Below are 20,940 nucleotides of genomic sequence, written 5' to 3' on the forward strand. Positions count from 1 at the left end.
TAGGGAATTTAACAGTTTAACAATTACTTGGGTTGCTTGCACACACATTTAAAAGAAAGCATTCTGCAAATGCAGTCCTAAACATGGTTGAATTTTAATTAACTATTACAAATACTAATTCAAAAACAGATTTTATAGGATTGTGATGCATATAGACATAGTTTTAGAAACAATTTGGAAACAAAAGAACAGCCTTCTCATATTTACAGTTCAAGATTTAATGCAAACAAATGATTTGTTATTTTCCTTTTTAAAATAAATAATAAATAATTCTACTTAAAGTTATTTTATTTACAGAAGCCACAGAAGCCAAACTTGACGCTGCTAATGAATGCTTCCCAACAGCTGAGGAAAAACAGTAAGCTATTTGGAAAATATTATATGATATACTGCACAAACGTAGACATGCTAAGTGTTGTGGTTTTGTTTTTTGTTTTGTTTTTTGGGTATAGTATATGAGAAAAGTAGCATTTTGAAGAAAGAGCATGTAGTCATTTCAGAGAAAAATAAGTCAGATTATGAAGATGAAGATATAGAATACCCTCCTAAGCCTTTGTCCCTGGTCGAGTCCTTCCCCCATCCTGCCCATCCCTCACCTGACTCCTTTTCCAGACATTCCCAGATGACTCCTCTCCTGTGCTTTAAGCAGGTAACATGCCTAGTATCATTTGTATAACTCCTTTTGTTTGTTCACATATATTTTTCCTTTCCTCATGCTTTAAGAAGATGGTGATGGTTCTAGAATTGAAAGTCCTAAGTCACCAAAGGAAAACCTCAAACAAGTAACACCATCAGACACAAACCTTAGCAAAGGAGAATATGAAGAACTGAATCAAGATGTTTCAGATGCAAGCAATCTGGAGGGAGAAGAATTGGAGGAAGAGGAGGAAGAAGATGAAAATGATGATGGTGGTGATGTTGAAGATTATGAAGAGGATGAGGAAGAAGATCTTACTGAAGATGAAAAAGAGAAGGAAGATCTGGAAGATGAAGAAGAAACTCAGTCTAATGACATAGTGGAGGAGGAGCAAAGGGAAAAAATGGAAGCTAAGGGGAAAATAAATCAGGAATTGGGGTATTTTAGTAGTGCTAAATATGAAGGGGAAGCTCAGTGTGGAATGGGAAATGTCTGTGATGATCATAAAATATGTAAAGAACTTGATGAGAAAATGGAGGAATCTGACACTCCTGTGTCTTTTATAGCTGGATGTTATGAAAAGTTACAAGAAAATGTTATGGCTCTGTCTCCCCAAATAATAAATAATGAAATAACTTACAAGTCAGTACCAAAAGAACTTGTTTTTCAAAATCTGAGTAATTTGCAAGATAGAGAGGAAAGCTGGAAAATAAAATGTGTGATTCGGGAAGATTTTCACAGAAATACTGACTCCTGTTTTGCAGACACTGAAATGGCAGACTGGAAAAAAGAGACAGCTTTGCTTCTCTCAGACAGCTGTGGTCTAAAAGAAAAAAAATCAAGCTTTGGTGATGGCTATGAAAGTGGTAATAATTCTTGTTCAGAAGCAGAAAACCCACAGCTTGAAAATCAAAGGCGGAACTCTTTGGTTATTGGATGCATGGATGCGGAAGACGCTGAAGAGGAGCAACGTGAAGAAGTAGATAAAGTCTATGTAGCACTGGAGCAAGCAAGTGAAAGCTTTTGCTTAAATAGCTGTGAAGAAGAACTAAGATCAGCATTTTCCTTAAGCACCAAAGTAAGTATACAGGAATAATTCAATCACAAGGGTATTTTTTAGGGGTGTAATATAGGTAAGAAACAGGTGGTAAACTTGACTTATGCTAATACTTCTTCTTCACATATATCCATCTTTGGATCATGTTTTTTTGATATTAGAAAATTTCTCATTAAAAACATACTTCCAGCCAAAGCAGTTTCTACAGTTTCTACATTTAAGAGTAATATCAGGTAATGTTTAGTTTTTTTCATATGTGTTTACAGTGGTGTTAGGGGAAAAAAGAATAGACAGTAGACTTTTTTCTGGAATCAATGAAACTTTTCTAAAATATTATCAGTGAAGAATTACTGCAATCTGGTAAAATCTGTAGTACAAAGGGTGAAAGTGAGGAAGCAAAAGGAGTTTTGACTCAGATTTTTTTGGGTGTGAGGGAGCTGGTAGTTTCCTCTGGAGCAAAGTAGGGAGACAAGGAGAGTGTGCTCCTGAATATTGTAATGTAGGTCAAGCTAGACTTTTCCCAGGAGATGCTTCTGGGCAGGTGGATGTCTGAGACATGGAGAAGGATATTTGCAATGTTAGTTATTGCCGTCTACTCAAATACATTTCTATGGAAGAATGACAGGCAGAACTGCAATACCTGCCCTGGAGACCCCACTAACACCCTTTGACCCTCCCTGGGCACCCCACTGTCCCCAGATGCTGTGACTGCCCCCCCCAAGGCAGCATTCTGTGAGCTTAAGGAGGGTTGGAGCTGGCCAGGTGGTATCTTGTGCAGCTTTGGGCCCTGGGTGGTGGGGCACCTGACTGTCCCCCTCAAGGCCACCTTTGCCACCCATGAGCTGGACACCAAAGTTCCATTTCCCTTGTTTTCTTGCACAAAAAATGTATTTTGCAAAGTGTTGATTGTCTATCTGTTTTGATCAATCTTTTTTAGAAAGAATCATCTGAAGAGGAAGAAAAGGAGAAGGAAGACAATGGTGAAGAGGACCTGCAAGGTGCAAGTGTTGAGGATGTGAAAAATCTTGTTTGTAATGACAGCCTTCAAGTCCAGAATGCTTTGGAAGACCATGCTAATCTGAAAAGTAAGTTAATAAATATTGATCCCAGTCATCTCTCTGTGGTATTTGCACACAGCAGATGAATTAAAATGTTGATCAACTTCTGAAGTATTACCTAATTTTCCACTGGCCTGCAAATTCCAATTAGGAGAAAGAAAGTAGCTTTTGTTCCTTTCCTTTAGTTCTTGGAGATCTGAAACTGATACTGGATTCCAAATCATGATCTATGAATGAGGGGCCATCCTTGCTTTTGTTGCCACATTATTCTGTAAGATGCTGAGCAAGAGTAGTTGATCAAGGAGAGAGAGAGATTGTAGTATCTTAGGTGTGATAATAATAACTGCCCTCCGGACTGTATTGTCAGGTTCAAAAGCTGCTGTGATTGTTCTTTCTGAGCCTTCAGCCAAGACTTTTGAGTAAAGCTGAGAGGAAACAATCCCAATGCAGTCCCTCAGCTTGTTCAAGTTTAAAATATAGAATGTCTTTAACACTTGTGAGTGCCTGGGCCTTGCCAAAGTTGAGCAATTCGGTACTCACCTCAGATCCAAGAGCAGGAACAGAAACCACCATTTTCATTGCCTGTCTCCTGAAAATAGCTTGATCGAGTGTGTGTTACCAAAGCATGTGGAGCAGATGAAATGCCACACAGAATGTATAGCCAAAGCTGCTGTATTCAAGATAGTGTATATGTATGTGCTTTTCTGTCTTTACACATTTTACTCTCAGTGTAGAATTTGGCAAAGCGTAAGAATCAGAGCCTAGGCTGGAACTAACAATTCCCCTCTTCTAGTGTGGGTGCTTCTGTACCCTGGGGCTATTTCCTGCTTTTTGTGTGTGCCTATCTCCTTCTGAGTGATTCTTGAATCTGTTTTACAGAATGGGATAGCTTAAAACAAAACAGTGAAGATATCCTACTCTGGCCAAGTAATCTGGTGAGACTGAGACTTACCTTCAACAAGAAGTGGTGATAACACCATGAAGTGACTGGTGGTGAAGATACCCTTTCATTACACTGCTTTTCCCTCTGTAGTTGAACCGTTATCCGTCTCTTGTCTGCAAGGCTTGGCTGGAGGAGAGCAGCAGAGTGAAAGAAGGACTCGTAGCGTGTCATTTCTTACTTCCTTTGTAGGTGTTACATCGGCAGCAGGAGTGGAGCAGGAGGAAGAGAGCGACTCTCCCTGGGATTCGGAGGTGCTTTCAGTGAGGGGCGCAGTGGGGTCCCAGTGGGGGGAACCGCTCGGGATCTCGCTTTGGACGTGGGCCCGAGCAGTGATGAGGCTCACTTCCCTCTTGGGCTGCTTCCGCCATCCGTTTGTTCCTGTGAACTTGAGCAGCTTCTGCTCTGTGCAAGCTGTTCAGTGAGCCCTGTGACTAGCTCGGGTGCGCTAATGTCGCAGGGGTGACGGCAACTGGCCTTTGAGTGTGATTTCTAGTGTAACATTGAAGTGGTTAAATTTCCAGTTATTAAAATATCCTGAAACTTTAAAAGGTTGTCTGAGTGAGGATTTTTATTCTCTTTCCCATAGACCACTCTATTATATTGATCCAATCAGTTGTAAGTGATTGTAAGTAGGGTCTACAATGTCAGTGTTTACTTTCTTCTGTGTAGATGCTCTCTATATTTTGTGGATGTACTAAGGCATTTTTTGAAAGCCATGTTCCACAGAGATACCTAGTACACTGTATGTGTTTGTCTTCTTTTATTTCTTTCTCTCTGTTGAAGTTGGCTAGAAGAAAATGAGCAGGGTCTTAACTAATCCTTTGTCTTTCCTTGTGGGAAAAATGAATTGATCTTTTTTCTTCGCCCTTCCCCTTTAAAAATTTAAAAAGATAAAATTTTTAAGGTAGCGTTAGTCCTTGTAATCTTTGACTTAGTCTATGTTCATCCAAAATTACCCTTGCTTTTCATTTCCAGTGTAGTTGTGGGTTTATTCACCCATACAGGATACACGCCCAGTGACTGTAAGCTAAAATTTGAACCTCAAGTGCAGCTTAAGTGCAAATGTTGTGTCATGGTAGAGGCTTCAATTTAATTCAAAAACCACATTTTTGTTTTCTTGATTTGCCATCTTAATTTTTTTTCTGTGGATGTCCAGTTTGTCTAGGTTTATCAAGATGACAAATTAAGATAGTTTAGATGATTAACATCTGCGTTAAGATTTTTTAAATGAAGACCTGAGAATATCCCTACTTTTCCAGTATACTGTGTATTGAAATGTCCTTACCACAGCTTTTATTAGCCTTATTTACACTTTTTTTGCATGTGATGCATGTTGACTTAACCTGAGGTTTTTTCTTGGAAAAGAGTGGAAAATGAGTTTGCATCAGCTTTTATATTGTTTTTAATTGGACAGCCTGATTCTGAAAGTCTGAGAAATCTGTCGGGCAGTGTGCTGCTTCTATCTGCAGACAGACGTGGAACATGCTTGCAGAGTATTTCAAGGGAGCAAGACAATGGTAATTTCCTGCTTAAATGAACTAAACATTTATCAGAGTTTTAATTAGAAGTGCCGTTAGCCTGTAGGGGTGCTCAATAGCAGTGGACAAGTGCTTGGTAATTGTTAAATAACTCCAGTTAGGATAGCATTTGCTGCCTTATTTGATTAGCTAAGGAGATTGGCCTGCATGCATTATACACGTTGCTTAGAGTGGTAAAAGTGTGCATGGTTTAGAATTGAGCTGTTTTGAACATTGATAATAAGGAACTTCATACCGCTGTGACAGAAGAGGAAAGCTATGGTTTGGTCAGACTTTTTTTTCTGAAGTTTGTATAAATTTCTGCTGTACTTTGCCTGGAGGCTAAAATTATGTAACAATTGCTGCTGCTTCAGTTTTTGCTGTTAAGATAGAGTTTCTGCCTGCTGCTTTGTAAGCATCTGTTTAACAGGAAGGCAAGAAAGTTTTGCTGTTAGGGTAGTACTTTCTTCTGAGGGATTTCTCCTTTAAAGAGTGATTTGTCACTCCTGTTTGGAATATGGATACTTCTATATAGCTAAAAAAACCCCACTCAGTTTTGTCCCATTAGGCTAGAAGCAAAATTTTCCAGGTACCTAGGAGCTTAAAATTAGCTTGTAGAGTTGTCATGGAAGTCTGTTTGTAGGCTAGTGCTAAGATAAGTGTGAAAGTAGAGTGAAAAGCTAGTAAAGATGATGATGGTAATCTTCCTCAGATATTTCCATGCTACTGAATCACCAAGTTGCTGAAATCTAATACTTTTTGTTTTATTTTGTTTTGATAATACTAATATTTGTGTTTCTTAGTAAAATTTTTCATACCTCTTTCATAAGAGGATCCAGAAACTATGAGATGACTAAAGCACAGGCTTTAAGAAATACAGGCAGGCCAGTAGGTTATGTGGGTGTGAGAATGATTCAATGTTGGACAAAAAATTTAAAAACTATTACTTGGAATTAAGCTGTAAGTGGATATTACAACCAAACAGTGTTTGCTTTTGCTGTTTCCCTGAAAGCTAAATCAGAATTACCTGTTCAGAACCAGCTTGATATTATTTCTTTGAATGGTGAAACCAGTGACCCCTGTATTAGTACCATATAAGCTGCCTTTTGCTGTCCGGTCAATGGAAAGGAAAGTACTCACCAATGTTCATACACTTGCACAATAATCACAGTCATAGTACTGTTGTACTGCTTTGTGATCATTCATCACAGCAGACCAGCTTTGGCTTTTGAAGTAGTCCCTTTGGGGAGCAGAATCTTGCTTTCTAAAAGGACTAAGGGTTTTATTCTTACTCTGTTAATGAGTGTGACCTTACTGCTTCACACAAATTGTTCTAGTGCTCTGTTTTCTGGTGGTGGTGGTGGGTTTGGGGAGGTTTCTTGTTTTTTTTTTTTTTTTCTTTTTTTAATCCAAAGTGCATGATAGGAATATAAATACACATTGTACATTTTCTGTATACTAATACAAGTGCTGCATGATAATTTAGTTGAATGTTAGTATTTTTCAGTGAAGTAATATTTCAATTAACACTTGATTGTAGAAACTACTGATGTTACATAGAGTAGAAAATAAATCGCATTAAATAACATGTTTTTCTAAACAATCTTCATCTCCAGGCTTTTCAGAACAACCCAGTGAACCCCAGGTAAATATTTCAGACTATTTGTCCTGTTGTTATAGTATGGAGTTACTTTTGAATTTGTTTTTATTTGTATTCATTGGATTATGTCTTTCACAGCAGATCTCTGAATCAATTTTAGAAACAAATGAAACCTCTCCTAAAAGAGGAAGGCAAAAATCAGGTAATGTTCACCTAACATGTTACCAAGATGAGCTTCATAATTTTTTCAGATAGCAGCACTGAATTAAGCATGGCTTGTATGTTTTGCAGATCTTTTGGAGGAATTTGTTTTGGGTGTTGCAGAGGATATTGAAAATACTGTATCATTCTTTTTGTCATATTTTGGTTACAGTTTTATTGGATTTTGTAGAACAATACATTTAAATATGAACACAATTCCTAATTTTCTGGTGTTGTGTTCTTTACGAACAGATACATCGTACTTGCTGATTCTTTCCTAACATTAAATCAGTGACTCTAGCAAGGTGTTTCATGAGCAGAGGAACCACTGAAACCTCTATACTGTGTGTGCTCTGTCCTCTAGTCTGCCATTCACCATTGTAAACACCTTCCATGAAGTAGGCTTGCTCCAGCTCATCTGTTCTCACCTTCTCTCTTCAGACAGTCCTCGAGTTTGCTTTTCTTCCAGTTTCTCAAAACACCTTTTCTGATATTCCTAGTGCTCTTCTTGAGTTTACTGGTTTCCAGAGGAGCAATAAGGAGTGTGCATTGTGGGTGTACTAGCGAAGCTGTCCAGGAGCAACTGGTGAGACAGAAGGGGTAGATTGTTGGGCTCATGCTGTAGCTGCTCTTCACAGGAGTGTTTATGTGACTCACTTTCCTCTGGTAATCTGCCAGTTGTTTTACAACATATGTTATCGAGTACATTCCTCTGAAGCCCTCTCCTACTGTGTTAGTTTGAATCTGGCTGGCAGGTTCAGAGTTAGGGGAAGGAAGCTGGGAAGAAAGGCAGAGTGGAAGAAAATGACAGGATGCCAGTGTGTTTTCAGAAGTTCTCTTTACTTTGGAAACGAAGCTTAAAAGTAAAGCTGTTGTCTCCTCTCTAATGTATAGTAGGCCAGCTATGTGACATTAATGGTTCTCTGTAGTTTCTCAAAACTCAGTAATGTCTTTGTTTTAACGTATATTTGGTATTTGTTAATCAGATGAGAAACAATTCATAGAATCATAGAATCAGTAAGGTTGGAAGGGACCTCTGAAGATCATCTAGTCCAACCTCCCTGCTCAAGCAGGGTCACCTAGAGCATGTTAGACAGGGTTGCGTCCAGGTGGGCCTTGAAGATCTCCACAACCTCTCTGGGCAACCTGTGCCAGTGCTCTGTCACTCTCACAGTGAAGAAATTGCTCCTCACATTCACGCGGAACTTCCTGTGGTTCAGTTTCTGCCCATTGCCTCTTGTCCTGTCACATGGGACAACTGAAAAAGAGGTTCTCCCTGCCCCTTAACACCCTCCCTTCAGGTACTTATACACATTGGTAAGAACAATTCCCCATTCAGGCTATAGATTTTTTACTGTGACAATCAGATTTTGAAAATATAAACCAGAGATGAACTCAGATATAAGAATTAAATAAGTAAGGTAATTTGAAAGAGTCTAGAAAATGATTGTAACTTGCGAGTATGATATACAAATAGTTTCAAGTTATTCTTCATCCTTCTCATTTAGAAAAAATGTACTGTTCCTCTTGGTGCTGAGAGAGGTTAAGCTTCTCTCCAGAAGGTGTGTGTGTGCATTCACAATAAGTAAGCAACAGGAACCTTTCTCTTCTTGTTTTACAATGATGATGTGTTCTGTCAGAAGCATAAAGAGTTATGAAAGTTGCTTAATGAGAACATGAGATTTGTTTCTAATCTGTATTACTGGAGTAGTATGAAATGGAGCTCCAGTAATGGACCAGTACTTTACAGTACTGCAAACACAGGAAGAAAAGATGGTATTGTCATAGCTCATTTCATATCAGCTGTCTATTTTTCATGTGTGTTTTTATTCATAAGTTGTACTGTTTTTCCCTCATGTGTTATCTTGAAGATCAGACGTTAAGAAGTGGATGTGAAAATTTTTCTCAAACTTTTCTATTTGGACTTAAGCAGTTTATATTGCTTTAGCAAAGTATCATGATTTTCCTAGCACAGATATTTATAGGCCCAAAAGTGTTGAGTGCCACTCTTCAAAAGTTTATTCCATAAACATGTACAGCATCTTGCAAGCTTAAATGAAAAATGAAAAAGATGAAACTTTCTGTTCTGCTGCCTTTGTTACTGACTCATAATAATACTCTTTTCGGAATGTGTTTTTGGATCAAGATCAAGTGTTTGTGTTCAGATGTTCTCTGTAAGGAAGACTAGCTGGTTTGGTCTGTAATCTGCAAAAAATCCTTATGTAAGGCAATTCAGGAGGAGGAAATCTTACAAGAGAAAGAAAAGGTGAAGGATATTTAGATAAAACACTAAAGGTCCCTTTATTGGGGGAGTACTTGCTACAGAGCAAGCAGAGTAAAAGGTGGGGGATTCACAGTTTCTGGATGCACTGGAATTTCTATGGGTATTTGTGTGCATTTGGCACAAGTAGGACTCGTCTAACACCACTGCAAGTATCCAATAATAAAAATATATGCTAATAATACATGACTGGAAATAATGATGAAATTGGATTGACTGTATGAATTTTTGATGTACATTTTTCAAATTACATTCTCTTCAGAATCTTCAGACTGGGGGTTGTACCAGTCTTTTAGTTAGAAGTTGCACTAGAAGTGAAAAAGTCTTGTCAATGGGCAGTCAAACCTCTCTCCTAATGTTGATAGCAGACAATGATACAGAAATCACAGACTCTGGAATCAATGCTCCTAGAGGAGAATTTTTGCCTGCAAAATCTGAAAGAAGAGATACTTTCTTAGGTTATGCTTATGAATTATTTTTCTAGAGGTTTAAAATTACCAAGACTGTGAAAACTGGAATTTTGCAGACAGAACATCGTAGCCTTTCATCTTTCCATGGCTTTCTCCTTGTTCTGTGCCTATAGTACAGACTTTTCAACATTGCTTAAACCCATGGAAAACAAACACGCATATAGGCTCCAAAGCTCATACAATCTATCTGAAGACTGAGATTCCAGACTCCCACACTGCTGTTGAAAACTTTATCATCAGTCATAAAGGGCAAGACTGAATAGGAGATTGGGTTTCTTCTAATCATGATGATGTAGCACCTAATTCTGAAGTGTCTGGTGTCTGAAACAATCCAAAACATTAAGGCACCTATATGTTTTGAATATAGTATGAGAACTGCATATTTAGAGGGTCTGTACAAGACTTTGGGTGCTGGTAAGACAACTTGTATCTAGCTTTCAGGCAGATGCAGGTTACTGGAATAGCTCATTCAGTCCATGTTGTGCCATCTTTTTCAGGAAAAGCCCTGCAGCTCTTCTGCATTCATTCTCCCTGTCTTATTTTCCCTGTAGGAAGGATGACTGATTGTGTCCCTCTTTACCATTGAAGCTGTATGTACATACAGAAGGGCTGTGGTGTGGCAACTGCACAATTTTTGAGTAGGAAGGGGAGTACAGAGTGATTGTTTTAGGAGCCGCATTTGAGCTACTGGGACTTTGTTTCTTTTGGGGTACTTGATAGTTCTGTGTTCTTCCACACAATAACAATGAGTTGCTGCATCTAAGTCATAGCTGGGACTGTACATCACATCTGAAAGTGGACCTTCAGAGTTTCAAAGTGTTTCCCTCAAATAGGGAGCCCAGACTGAATGACTGCTTCTGAGAAGTTTGTAACCTGTCCAATATTACATAGGAATTTGAGTGAAAAGTGTAAAATCCATTTTTCCACGGTACAAATTAAATGTCTTGACTACGGGCTGTTTCTTACATTTCCCCAAACCCTCTTTGATCCAGTGTACATTCCTCCTCTTCTGCAGCAGATGAGGCAGTATTTTTACTGATGGCTGTTTCGTGAAGTACTGAGTCTGGATTCTTTTCTAGAAACAATTTTGGTTTTTATACATGAGTAGATCTAGGGTCTTGAAGATTTCAAGCATGTGATCTTGTTCATGATTTTCTGTGCACAAGAGAGAAAGAAATGAAAATTGCTGGAGCAGTGTAGCTAGTTACTGTATGGCATACAGGGTGACTATGCTAACGTTGTGTGCTTTATATATATGTATATTTTTATCTAACACTATGTAATAGAGAGGTAGATTTTAGAATTTCATGAGTTTAGGGGGATATATTAGTCTGTGTTAAGGCTTTCTCATAAATATGATGATTCAGAATGCACTCTAGCCATAAATAAACTGTATTAGCTCATATTTCCTATTAAAAAATGTGGTTTTTACTGTAGGTGAGTACTCAGAACCTACCTTTCATGTGTTGTCCTCAGCTGAAAAAGAGGAAGACATCAAGGATCCTATTGAAAACTATGGGAAGCAGGTATGTAAAAGCAAATATTTTAGATTAGAGTTTGAATTTTTTAAGCATTAAAGCAGAAGAAAACTTACCAGTCAATGAACAACGCCAAAGGAAGAGTCTTAGAGATGAAAATTGTATTGTAATTTGCAGCCAATTTGGCTGCAGTCTTCCTATGGTTGTATAAAATGCCTGCTATTATGATGGATACATGCCATTATATTGTTCTGTTTCCAGGTGATTTGCCTAAATTTTGACCAATGTTTTTCTTTAAGTGTGTGATGCTGAGAAACAGCACAGTTGAGTATATTTTATTTTCTATGCAAATTGCATGTTCGAGTGTTTGTCTGGGGGATTTGTCCATCTGTGATCTTTCAGATAAAGCACTCTAGGCCTTCCTGTTTGTATGAGGAGAGGTCAAACAAAAACTTGAAATTTGGTGACTAACTGGATGCTTTCTCTACCTCTAAAATATACCCTCCTTTAGCCAAATTAAATGTTGAGGAAGATTATTTTCAAGATGTCACATCCCCTGGGTCTGAGGCAGGCCTTCTGTTTGTACTAGGCATACAGGTCTGGGTAGAGGGAAGGTCACCAGTGAGTGTTTGGAGTCTTCTGTAACACCTGAATGGACAGCGAAGCAAGTGATTTCTGCCCTATACCCAGGCACCAGGGAGGAGGGATGTGCTTGATTTTAACAGATGCAGCACAGCACTTAGGTCTATTGGAAAGTGGTGACAGTTGGGCAAAGAAATTGGAGAAGGAGAGACTGAAAGGGGCCGTGACTAGCTGAGATGCCACTTACTGTTGCAAAAGGATGAATTATTGTGAAGCTAAAATGTGAAGGGAGAAAATGGCCTGGCTAACCAGAAAGGAGAGTAAGGAATTAGGAGATCTTATCCCTTTGGAACAGCAGGACTGCAGGCTCTATTTCAAAAGGGAGTTTTAGCTGGGGAGGCACATGCAGAGGGAGCACTTTATGGGGATAGTGACAGAGGATATGAGCAGCCAGAACCATTGAGCCACGGAGTGTGGGGTTAGAGAAGTAAGGAGACTGGAGAGAAGAGCTTGTGGGTGTGGGTGAAGCCTGATATGATTTTGAGAAGCTTGGGCTTCTGATTTTTGTAATAGGAGAAGGAAGGGACAAATTTACCAAATGAATGCTTTTCTTTGGAGCTTGGAATGGAGTTTAAGCTTTTGAATGTCAGGTGAAAAACTAATGTTAACAGCCAGTTCTCCTGTGGTGGACTGTAAAAAGTTCAAGGTTATTCATGCTGTATTAGCTCAACTGTCCAGGACCAGTATAATGCCAGACAGTAGAGAGCAATGGAGAAAGGTGAGCAGGAAAACTTAAGCAAATGCAAAGAATAATTGTATTATAGCAGTGAAACATGAATAAATCAAGTCCTCACAGTGACAAATGCCAGGAGTTGCAGAGAGCAGGCAGTCCAAACGGTAGAAGTAACCCTGATGTCCAGACAAATCTAATTCAAGGAATACTGTTTTCTCTAAGTTTTTTTGGTTTTATTTTTAAGAAAATGATGGTTCAGTGAAGCTTTAATTTACTTTCTCTTGTTTGGATATAAACAATTGCCTTCAAATTTCTTTTGTATAGTTGAATATGATGAGCTTGCAACATAAATTACTTAGATTAACTGTAACTTCCTTTCTCTTGGTAATCTTTTTGTCTGTACCTGCTTACTTAAGGATAAATATGCTTTAGAAACTACCAACTTGATAGAGAAAGCAACACATGAAAATCAGACTGACAAAGCAGAAATTTCACATAAGGAAGCCCTAGCACAAAATGAGGAATTGCACAGTACTGACAAGCAGTTAAATCCAAAACTTTGGGAAGAAAGATATGAAAGAATATGGGTTGAAAATGAGAAAAGGGAATTGAAAACAAATTTTAAAAACATTACAGCGGAGCTGAAGCAGATATTTGGTGAAGTTAATGAAACTGATAAAATTGCTTACCTTGTGGGAGAAATGTCAGAAGATGACTTCAGTGAAGAATTGAAGAGTTTTCATGTAGTTTCACCTCATATGACAGAATCAAATAATAAGATAGAAAGCAAACGTGAATTTGGAGATATGAAACTTGTGCTAGGCCTAAAACAGCCCAAAATGGAAGTGATAATTCCAAGTCCTGGTGTCCTTTCTGATCAAAATAACTTAAATACAAATGTGGAAGATACCTGCAGTAGAGATGAAGAAGACTGCAGTAATAATACAGATAATATGGAAATACCTATAGTGAAGGGAGAGGGCAAGCAAATATCTACTGTGGAGATGGAAGAGAATGAGAATGGAAGTAGTAGAAATGTAGAAGGAAGTCCTGAATACTCTCTGAGACATTACTTAAAAACAAACATTTTGGATGATGCTTCTAATATTTTTCCTAAGACAAGACCTGTTGCTACAAATGCTGAAAATACACTTTGTTTTGTAACAGAAGGGGAATTTGGAAAAGACTCCTGTTGTAATGATGATGTTCTCAGAGACTACCTTATCAACAATCATAAAATAGCAGAAACAGAAATTGAATGTCTTTTTGAAAATGCTCAGCAATCTTGTGGCATACTGAAAAGGAATCTGGATGAAGAACTAGAACATGATCTGGAAAGATTTAAGAGTAAGGTGGGAATGCTGCAAATAGTATTCCTGGCTTTGGAGAAAGAGAAGGTACAGCTGCAAAAAGAGGTAGAAGTTCACCTGCTACTCCTCATTCCTTAGTCTTTCTCCTTACGAATGGTCCTGTTCACTTTAGCTATTCATCATTAAGAAAAGGTGCTTTGTGCAAATTGTTTTTTGGTTCAATGAAAGTACATTACATATACATAGAGAGCGCTGTGGAGAGCTGTCCTCTTTCCCATTATGTAATTAGAAGGTTCTGAGAAAATCTAGAATATATTATTCTAGTTTAACAACAGATGGCATTCAGTTCCAGTGTAAGTAGTTATCAATTCATTGCCTTAAAAAGAAATGCATACAATAACACTAGTTCTAATTCTGATTCAATGAATGAAAATAGCTTCTGAACAGGGTCTTGACTAATCTCTGCATTTCCTATGATTTGTGCATGGTGTGCCTTCATTGCCCTTCATTGAAATTCCTGTTTGCTGTGAAACCATTTTTGCTTGTGGATTTTTTGATGTTTTACTGCTTTTATTGTTTTGTTTTGTTCTCCATTAAGGAAGTAACAGTCCAACACGCTTTGACTCTTATCTCCTCTATTTTTACAACTAACGCTGGGCATTCCTTATAACTTTCTGTCCATCAGTAATGCCTTTACTTTTCCATTCTTCATGTTCAAGCTATACTATTACTCCCTTTCTAAGGGCTATGGTTTTTCATCATATATTTTTAATCACGAGTAAATTCCAAGTACTTTCATTGACTCTATATATTTTGTAGTATAATTTTATGAAAATACCTCTCTAAAATGGAACTGTTTCAATTCACATTACATGGCTTGATAAGTAAAGACTGAATTACTCAATTCTGAGTATGGTATTTCCCTCTTAATGTCTAATTGTTAGGAAACAAGGAGAAATATATAAAGCTTAACTTCTCTTTCCTTAGGTTGAAGAGGAAAAAAGAAAGCAAAGATGTTTCAAAAATGAGATGGTGGCAAATCAAGAAGATCTTGGGAAATTAAACATACTGCCTGGCAATGTTACTAGTCAGCAAATGAAACAAAGGCTTCCTCTAAAGAATAGCGACTATCTTAGAACAGAGAATGAAGAAATGGAAGAAAAACACAAAAAGGTTTTCTCATCCAAGAAGAGATCAAAATTAATTGAAATGCCATTGAAAAGGTAAGCTAATAAAATAATCTCTAATTCTTATTTGTAAAACTAATTATCTTTTTTTTAACCTTTGTACTCTGAAGTAGCAATACAGAAGGCCCTACTGAGTAGTCCACTGCTTCTCAAACATTTAAGAAAATACTGTTTTTAAGGAAGGACTAAGTTCATAATAGGCACTCAAACTTGTTGCTCTCATTTGCAATACTGAAGGTAAAGATGTCTTCAAAGACAGAGACAAGAAAAATCAACTGTTTTCATAAGAAAGGGCTGCCCAGAAAAAAGACGTAGGGGCTTGCAGTTTACTTTGCTTTCTCCTTTTTCTAGGTGACTTTAGTGATCTCCATGCAATTGATGTTTTCTTTTTCATTAAGTTCAGATCCTCTTTGTCAGATTAATCCCAAAGGTTTGAAGAAGGCACAGATGGACAGTGCCTGCCGAATTGCCTGATTTCGTGTATGTGACCAGACGGTTTCATTTCATGTGTGTGAGCAGAAGATACCACAAGGCTTGCTTTCTTTTTGCCTTTTTTTTTGCCAATATCAAAATTCTCCTTGAGAAAACTCATTAGCAATGTCTTGAAATAATGTATTAATGGTGTTTAGAATTGCCTCACAATAAATTGAACTTTTGTGGAACTCAAGTCCATAATCCTGAGTATACTGGCTCTAATTCAGCCAAACATTTAGGCCTATATTTGATGCACAGTGTATGGGACTTAAGTGAGAATATTCATTGGAGTCTGCTGCTTTTTCATGGCTTGGGCCCTGACAGTCAGACCTAATAGTTCAAGCCAAGTGTGCTCCTGAGGGAGACAGACAAGAGTCTCTTCACAGAGTCTCTTGTCTCTTCAAGACAAGAGTCTTGAAGTAGAGAAGTACCTCCACAACCTCTGCAAACATAATTGTCTATATAAAGAGGAGGGAAGTGTTTGCTTACTTTTGGGGGTTTTTTTTGGTCAGACAATGTTTATACAATATTTCCAAATGCTCCTTGGACTAATTTTTCTCAGTTCTGAAAGATGAGATGATAATCTTGTTGTGCAGGAAGACCACCAGCTGAGCAAAGTCTCACTAATGAAAACCTGTGTTTTGTCTCTTCTCTTGATTGCTCTGGATGACTCCAGGCCACTTGCAAAGTGGATGTCTCTCAGGCAGAAGGTGGACTGCCAATCACAAGGGAGATTTGATTTAGTGAATCTCCATGAGAGATATTTGAAGATACTTTTACATAACTCCAGGCAGTGGTATTTTTCCTGTCTTTCCTTCAGGTTGAATCTCTGTTCCATACACTTCTTCTAATAAGGGTGGGGTATGTGTTCGAGCTTACCTGAGTCTATATCAGATTCCACCTTTCCCCCTTATTTCTAGAAGAAGGAGTTTAAATACCTAGTTATCTTTCAGCATCTTTGGAGTCAAGCCTGTTTTATCACAGACATTTTTCTAAGTAGTTTCTGAGCATCATCTGAAGTATTCTTGTTTCATAGAAATGTGTTATTTAAAGGTACTCAACTAATGATTTTTTTTTCTTCCCGTTTAATGTAGTATATCTGCCCTGAATGCAAAAGGTACAAAGAAAAATGGGAGTAAAAAACAGACTTCAAAGCAGAAGGCTAATCAGCAGATGAGTTCTTCCAGTGGGATTCATTTTCAAGTATTGGATGATAGCACTTTCAGTGAAACATCTCAAGATGAAGGAAGGTACTGAATATACTGAATATAAGGAGTATTAGAAATAAAACTTAATAATAAAAATTGACCTGAAAACTAAAGGTAGAAGTTTTGTAAACCTAAGGTGTAAACCTAATACAATGATACTGTTTATTTCATGTGGCAATATTATCTGATGCCATTTGTGTTTCAAAATGCTTCCTTTTTGCTTAGTATGCTTTGAACATACAAGTCAAGTTAACGATAAGGTTGGATGCGCACAATTGCTATGTTACCAGAATATGCACGTGTGTATGTGTGCATGTGTATATATACATATATATATACACAAACATATTTATATATTTGCACCTGTGTAAATACATGTATATTCCCTATTTAAAAAGCAGGGGAAATGCACGAGATGCATGAAAATGCAAACGTTTTTCATTGCAGGCTTCTCAATTTTTTTTTTCTCTTTTTCTTTACACCTCATGTCTGTACTAAGACGAAGAGGGATGGTTAACTAGCCCCTTCATAATGCAATTCTAAGATAGCTGTATACTCTTAGGAATTTGCATTTGTATCTGTATAATGCACTGGACATACAATATAAAGAACATTTTTCTTGGAACTAGCTCAGGGATCTCTGACTTAGCATTGTTTTGTATGAAGCATGTAAGATGCGTAAAGTGACAAGAAGGAAAAACAGGCTAGAGGTTGTGAACACAGGTTAAAGGCAGTTACTTATTGCTGAAGAGCAGATTTCCCTGAAGAGTCAATTTTTAAAAAACTCACTCTGTTTTGCTTGCATAAAACTACCTCAAATAGAGCAGTGAACTCAGTAGGTCTTCCATATGAAGATAATTGGAATAGTTGCATTAAAAAGCTACACTGATCAGTCAACTTTTTGACTTAATATTTTGCTTAATATTTTGTGATTAAAGTAGCCTTCTACTAGTCATAGTACAGATAAGGTTTTTTCAATTTTAAACTAAAACTTAATAGAAGAATTTTGTTAGATATAGCTGAATTCACTTATGAAATTAAGTTTTCAGAGGAATTTTAGATATTATTCATAATGCAATATAAGCATTCTAATACCAAAATCTATTTCTGTTTTCTAGACCTGCAGCAAAAAGAGGGAGTGAAAAGAACAAGGTACTGTAAAATAACTTTCTCAATTAAATATATCAGCTGTTAGCCATTGAAATGAGAACAGCATTTGTATAGCAGTTTACCACATGCACAAATTACTGCTTGTGTGCAAGTTAATCATATTTGAGCCAAATCTCTGGGCAGTGGATGAGAGAACAAATCATTTTTGCACTTGTAATAATCTATAGTTCTGTACTATTGTATACAGAAAATACTGTATTTTTTGTAGATCAGCATACAAATGGATGTCACTGACCTTGATTTAACTCAGTCATCTGATACAACTGCAGAGGATGTTGAATTTCCAACTTCAGCCTACAAAGAGGCTATGTTGCTGATAGAGCAGCTGAGTGTAGATCATACAGGTAAGTTTTCAAATAACTTTGTCTTTATCTGTTATAAGTTTTGTTTTGCTTTTTGTTTTTTAAGCATATAATTTCTTTGTATACAATCCCAAGTACTTTAGTTTGGTTTCTGTTTTGATCTAATGTTTTTTCATGATCAGAGGTGCCCAGAAAGTGCAGACTCCAGCACTCTCACCTAACTTTGGGTGTTTGTTTGTGTTGTTAGCAGGCATACCTTAATTCTCTCTAGTCAGAATTAGAGTAGTAGGTGTTTATAAGTTGCCGCTCAACTCAAGTTGAGTTTTTAGTGTAGTCATCAAAAGTTATCAAGACAGATCTTCCTTTTTCCATTTATGCTGCTCAATAGGTATTGACAACTAGCAAAGTATTAGCTTCACTAAAAATGTATATATAAAATCTACTGTCATAATATATTTGCATGGATATATATTATTTGTAATAAGCTATACTAAAAATTTGGCAAATTATGAATTATTAACTTGCATATTGGAAGATATTTGTGTATATGTGCAGCTTTCTATATATTTTTTTTAATCTCCAAATAGGTTCTGCTAGTCTGTTGAAAATTCAAAATATACTTCTTGAATATGAGCAGATAATAGAACGTGAAAAAAATCGATACACAGCGCTCTGGAAAGAAGTAAGAAAATTAGAAAGTCAAAAGGAGGAGTCACAACTAATAGCAGAAGAGACTCAGGATTTGAAATCCATATTGGCTCATCAAGAAGTGGAATGGAAAAATGATATCCAAAGCCTTAAGTGTGTAATCTTGCATTCTCATAACATGTTATCCTTTCACTGTTCATTTCAGAAGATGCTGGTGGTACAGTTGACAGGATGAAAACTTTGTAGTCTTATATGTTTGTTCTTTTTCAGTCAGTCATACATTAAAGGACATAATGTCAGAAAAACAAGTTACCTGGACACTAGCACCGTGTAAAATCATCTAGATTTTTTCTTTTACTCTTTTTATTTATTTATTTATCTATAAAAAAATCAAGAGAAGAGAATAGAGTATGGGGAAAATGAGGTTTATAAGGATGTATAAGAATTATGTTTAATGTCTCCTTATCTTTGCAAGTTTTGTTAGCATATAATATTAGGAATTCTGGCTTCTCTGCAGAATCAAACTCAAACTAGAGTTTAGTGCTCTTTTTTCTTTTTTTTTCTTTATTCAAAATGATTGTGAAGGAAAGTCAAATTTGGGATTGCCCATTTCCCCATGCTTCTGAACTGTGCGTTTTTAAACACTATTTACATCATTTTAAACTAGAATGGTCAACAGGCACCTTATGAAATGCAGCAAGGACAAATACTAAGACTCGTACCTGGGAAGGAGGATCCCCTTGCAATGGTGCATGCTGGAGACTGCCTGGCTAGGGAGCAGCTCTGCTGGGAGTCTGGGGTCTCTGGGGATCTGGGCAGAGAGCAAGCTGAGCATAAGGCAACATTAGGGTTCCCAGGCAGCTAAGAGGGTCAGCAGCATTCTGGGCTGTATGAAGAGGAGTTCAGGCAGTAGACTGAGGGAAGTGTTTGTCCTGCTCCTACTTGGCACACGTTGGACTGTGTCTAGAGGACAGAGTCCAATTTTAGGCCCCAAATGATAGAGCAAGATTAATCTTTCAGCAGCAAGCGAGCTCAACAGAGAGCCCCAAAGCTAGCTGGGGGCAGGAGTGCTTGTCCTGTGAGAGGCTGAGAGAGCTTGTCTGGGTCAGCCTGCAGAAGAGGTGGCTTTGATGGGACCTAACGTAGCCTTACAACACTGCCAGTACATACAAGGAGGTTATGAGGAAGACTAAGCCAAGTCCTTCATTGAGAAGTAGGGATTCCAACTGAATATGACAGAAAAACTTTTTCATGATGAGGACAGTCAAGCAGTGGGACAGGTTGCCCAGGGAGCTTGTGCCATCTTTGTCCTTGGAGACCTTCCAAACTGTACAGAACAAAGCTGTCTGTAACCTGGTTTGACCTCAGAGCTGAGCCTGCTTTGAGGAAGAAGTGGGTCTAGAGACCTCGTGAGGTCTCTTCCAACCTGAATTATTCCATGATCCCAAATTGCATTTAAAGGAATAATTAGATTTGGTCCTAACTTGGCCTAGATTTGACTCCCCCTATTATTTCAAAGTTCCCAGCTAACAATCAATAATAAAAATATGCTACATATGTTTTTCTAAATAAATTGCCAGAACAGAATTAGCTCTATACTTAAAAAACTGTAACTGCTTATTGCTGATTGTTTCAGTTAGTAAAAGGTTATCTTCCTAAGATTTTCATTATCAATTTGCTTCAACATTAAATTGCTATTGTTTTTTTAGGTTTAGATCCACTGAGTTTTAAAAAATTGTGTTTTTATGTTATTAAGCTTAAACACCTTTCAGTTCTAAGCCTCTTTTCAATCACTGACCTCATTCTTGAGTAAATGCAGACTGCTTCCTTTTTCTGTGGTAGCACTTTATTTTACCCTTACAGAAGGCTCTTAAAAATTCTTAAATAAATGATATGCTGTTTTATTAGTATTACTTGCAGTCACTGTGAATTGGTAATATACAGGAGATGCTCAACATATCAATAAAATGTAGATTTATTGTAGTAAAAGTTTATAATGCTTTAATCTGGCGACGCATATGTTTAATTACAGTATATTGCATGTCTCTATGTATTTATACTTGCAGAGAAGCTCTAGTCGGGGG

At 37.4% G+C, this 20,940-nt stretch overlaps 1 protein-coding gene across 1 annotated transcript in view; it reads left to right on the forward strand.

Annotated features, from left to right (window-relative positions):
• Positions 1-20,940, forward strand: part of ANKRD26 (ankyrin repeat domain containing 26) — a 61,537-nt gene that overhangs the window by 15,615 nt on the left and 24,982 nt on the right. The window contains exons 9-22 of the mRNA XM_062583374.1: positions 298-358; positions 724-1,715; positions 2,632-2,779; positions 3,885-3,946; positions 5,110-5,212; positions 6,829-6,857; positions 6,951-7,014; positions 11,202-11,290; positions 12,974-13,954; positions 14,855-15,090; positions 16,623-16,778; positions 17,855-17,888; positions 18,115-18,250; positions 18,796-19,009. Of these exons, the coding sequence (XP_062439358.1) occupies positions 298-358; positions 724-1,715; positions 2,632-2,779; positions 3,885-3,946; positions 5,110-5,212; positions 6,829-6,857; positions 6,951-7,014; positions 11,202-11,290; positions 12,974-13,954; positions 14,855-15,090; positions 16,623-16,778; positions 17,855-17,888; positions 18,115-18,250; positions 18,796-19,009 (3,305 nt within the window). The remainder of the gene's footprint in view (positions 1-297; positions 359-723; positions 1,716-2,631; positions 2,780-3,884; positions 3,947-5,109; positions 5,213-6,828; positions 6,858-6,950; positions 7,015-11,201; positions 11,291-12,973; positions 13,955-14,854; positions 15,091-16,622; positions 16,779-17,854; positions 17,889-18,114; positions 18,251-18,795; positions 19,010-20,940) is intronic.

Source organism: Rhea pennata, chromosome 1 (genome assembly GCF_028389875.1).
Source record: "Rhea pennata isolate bPtePen1 chromosome 1, bPtePen1.pri, whole genome shotgun sequence".
Lineage (NCBI taxonomy): Eukaryota > Metazoa > Chordata > Aves > Rheiformes > Rheidae > Rhea > Rhea pennata.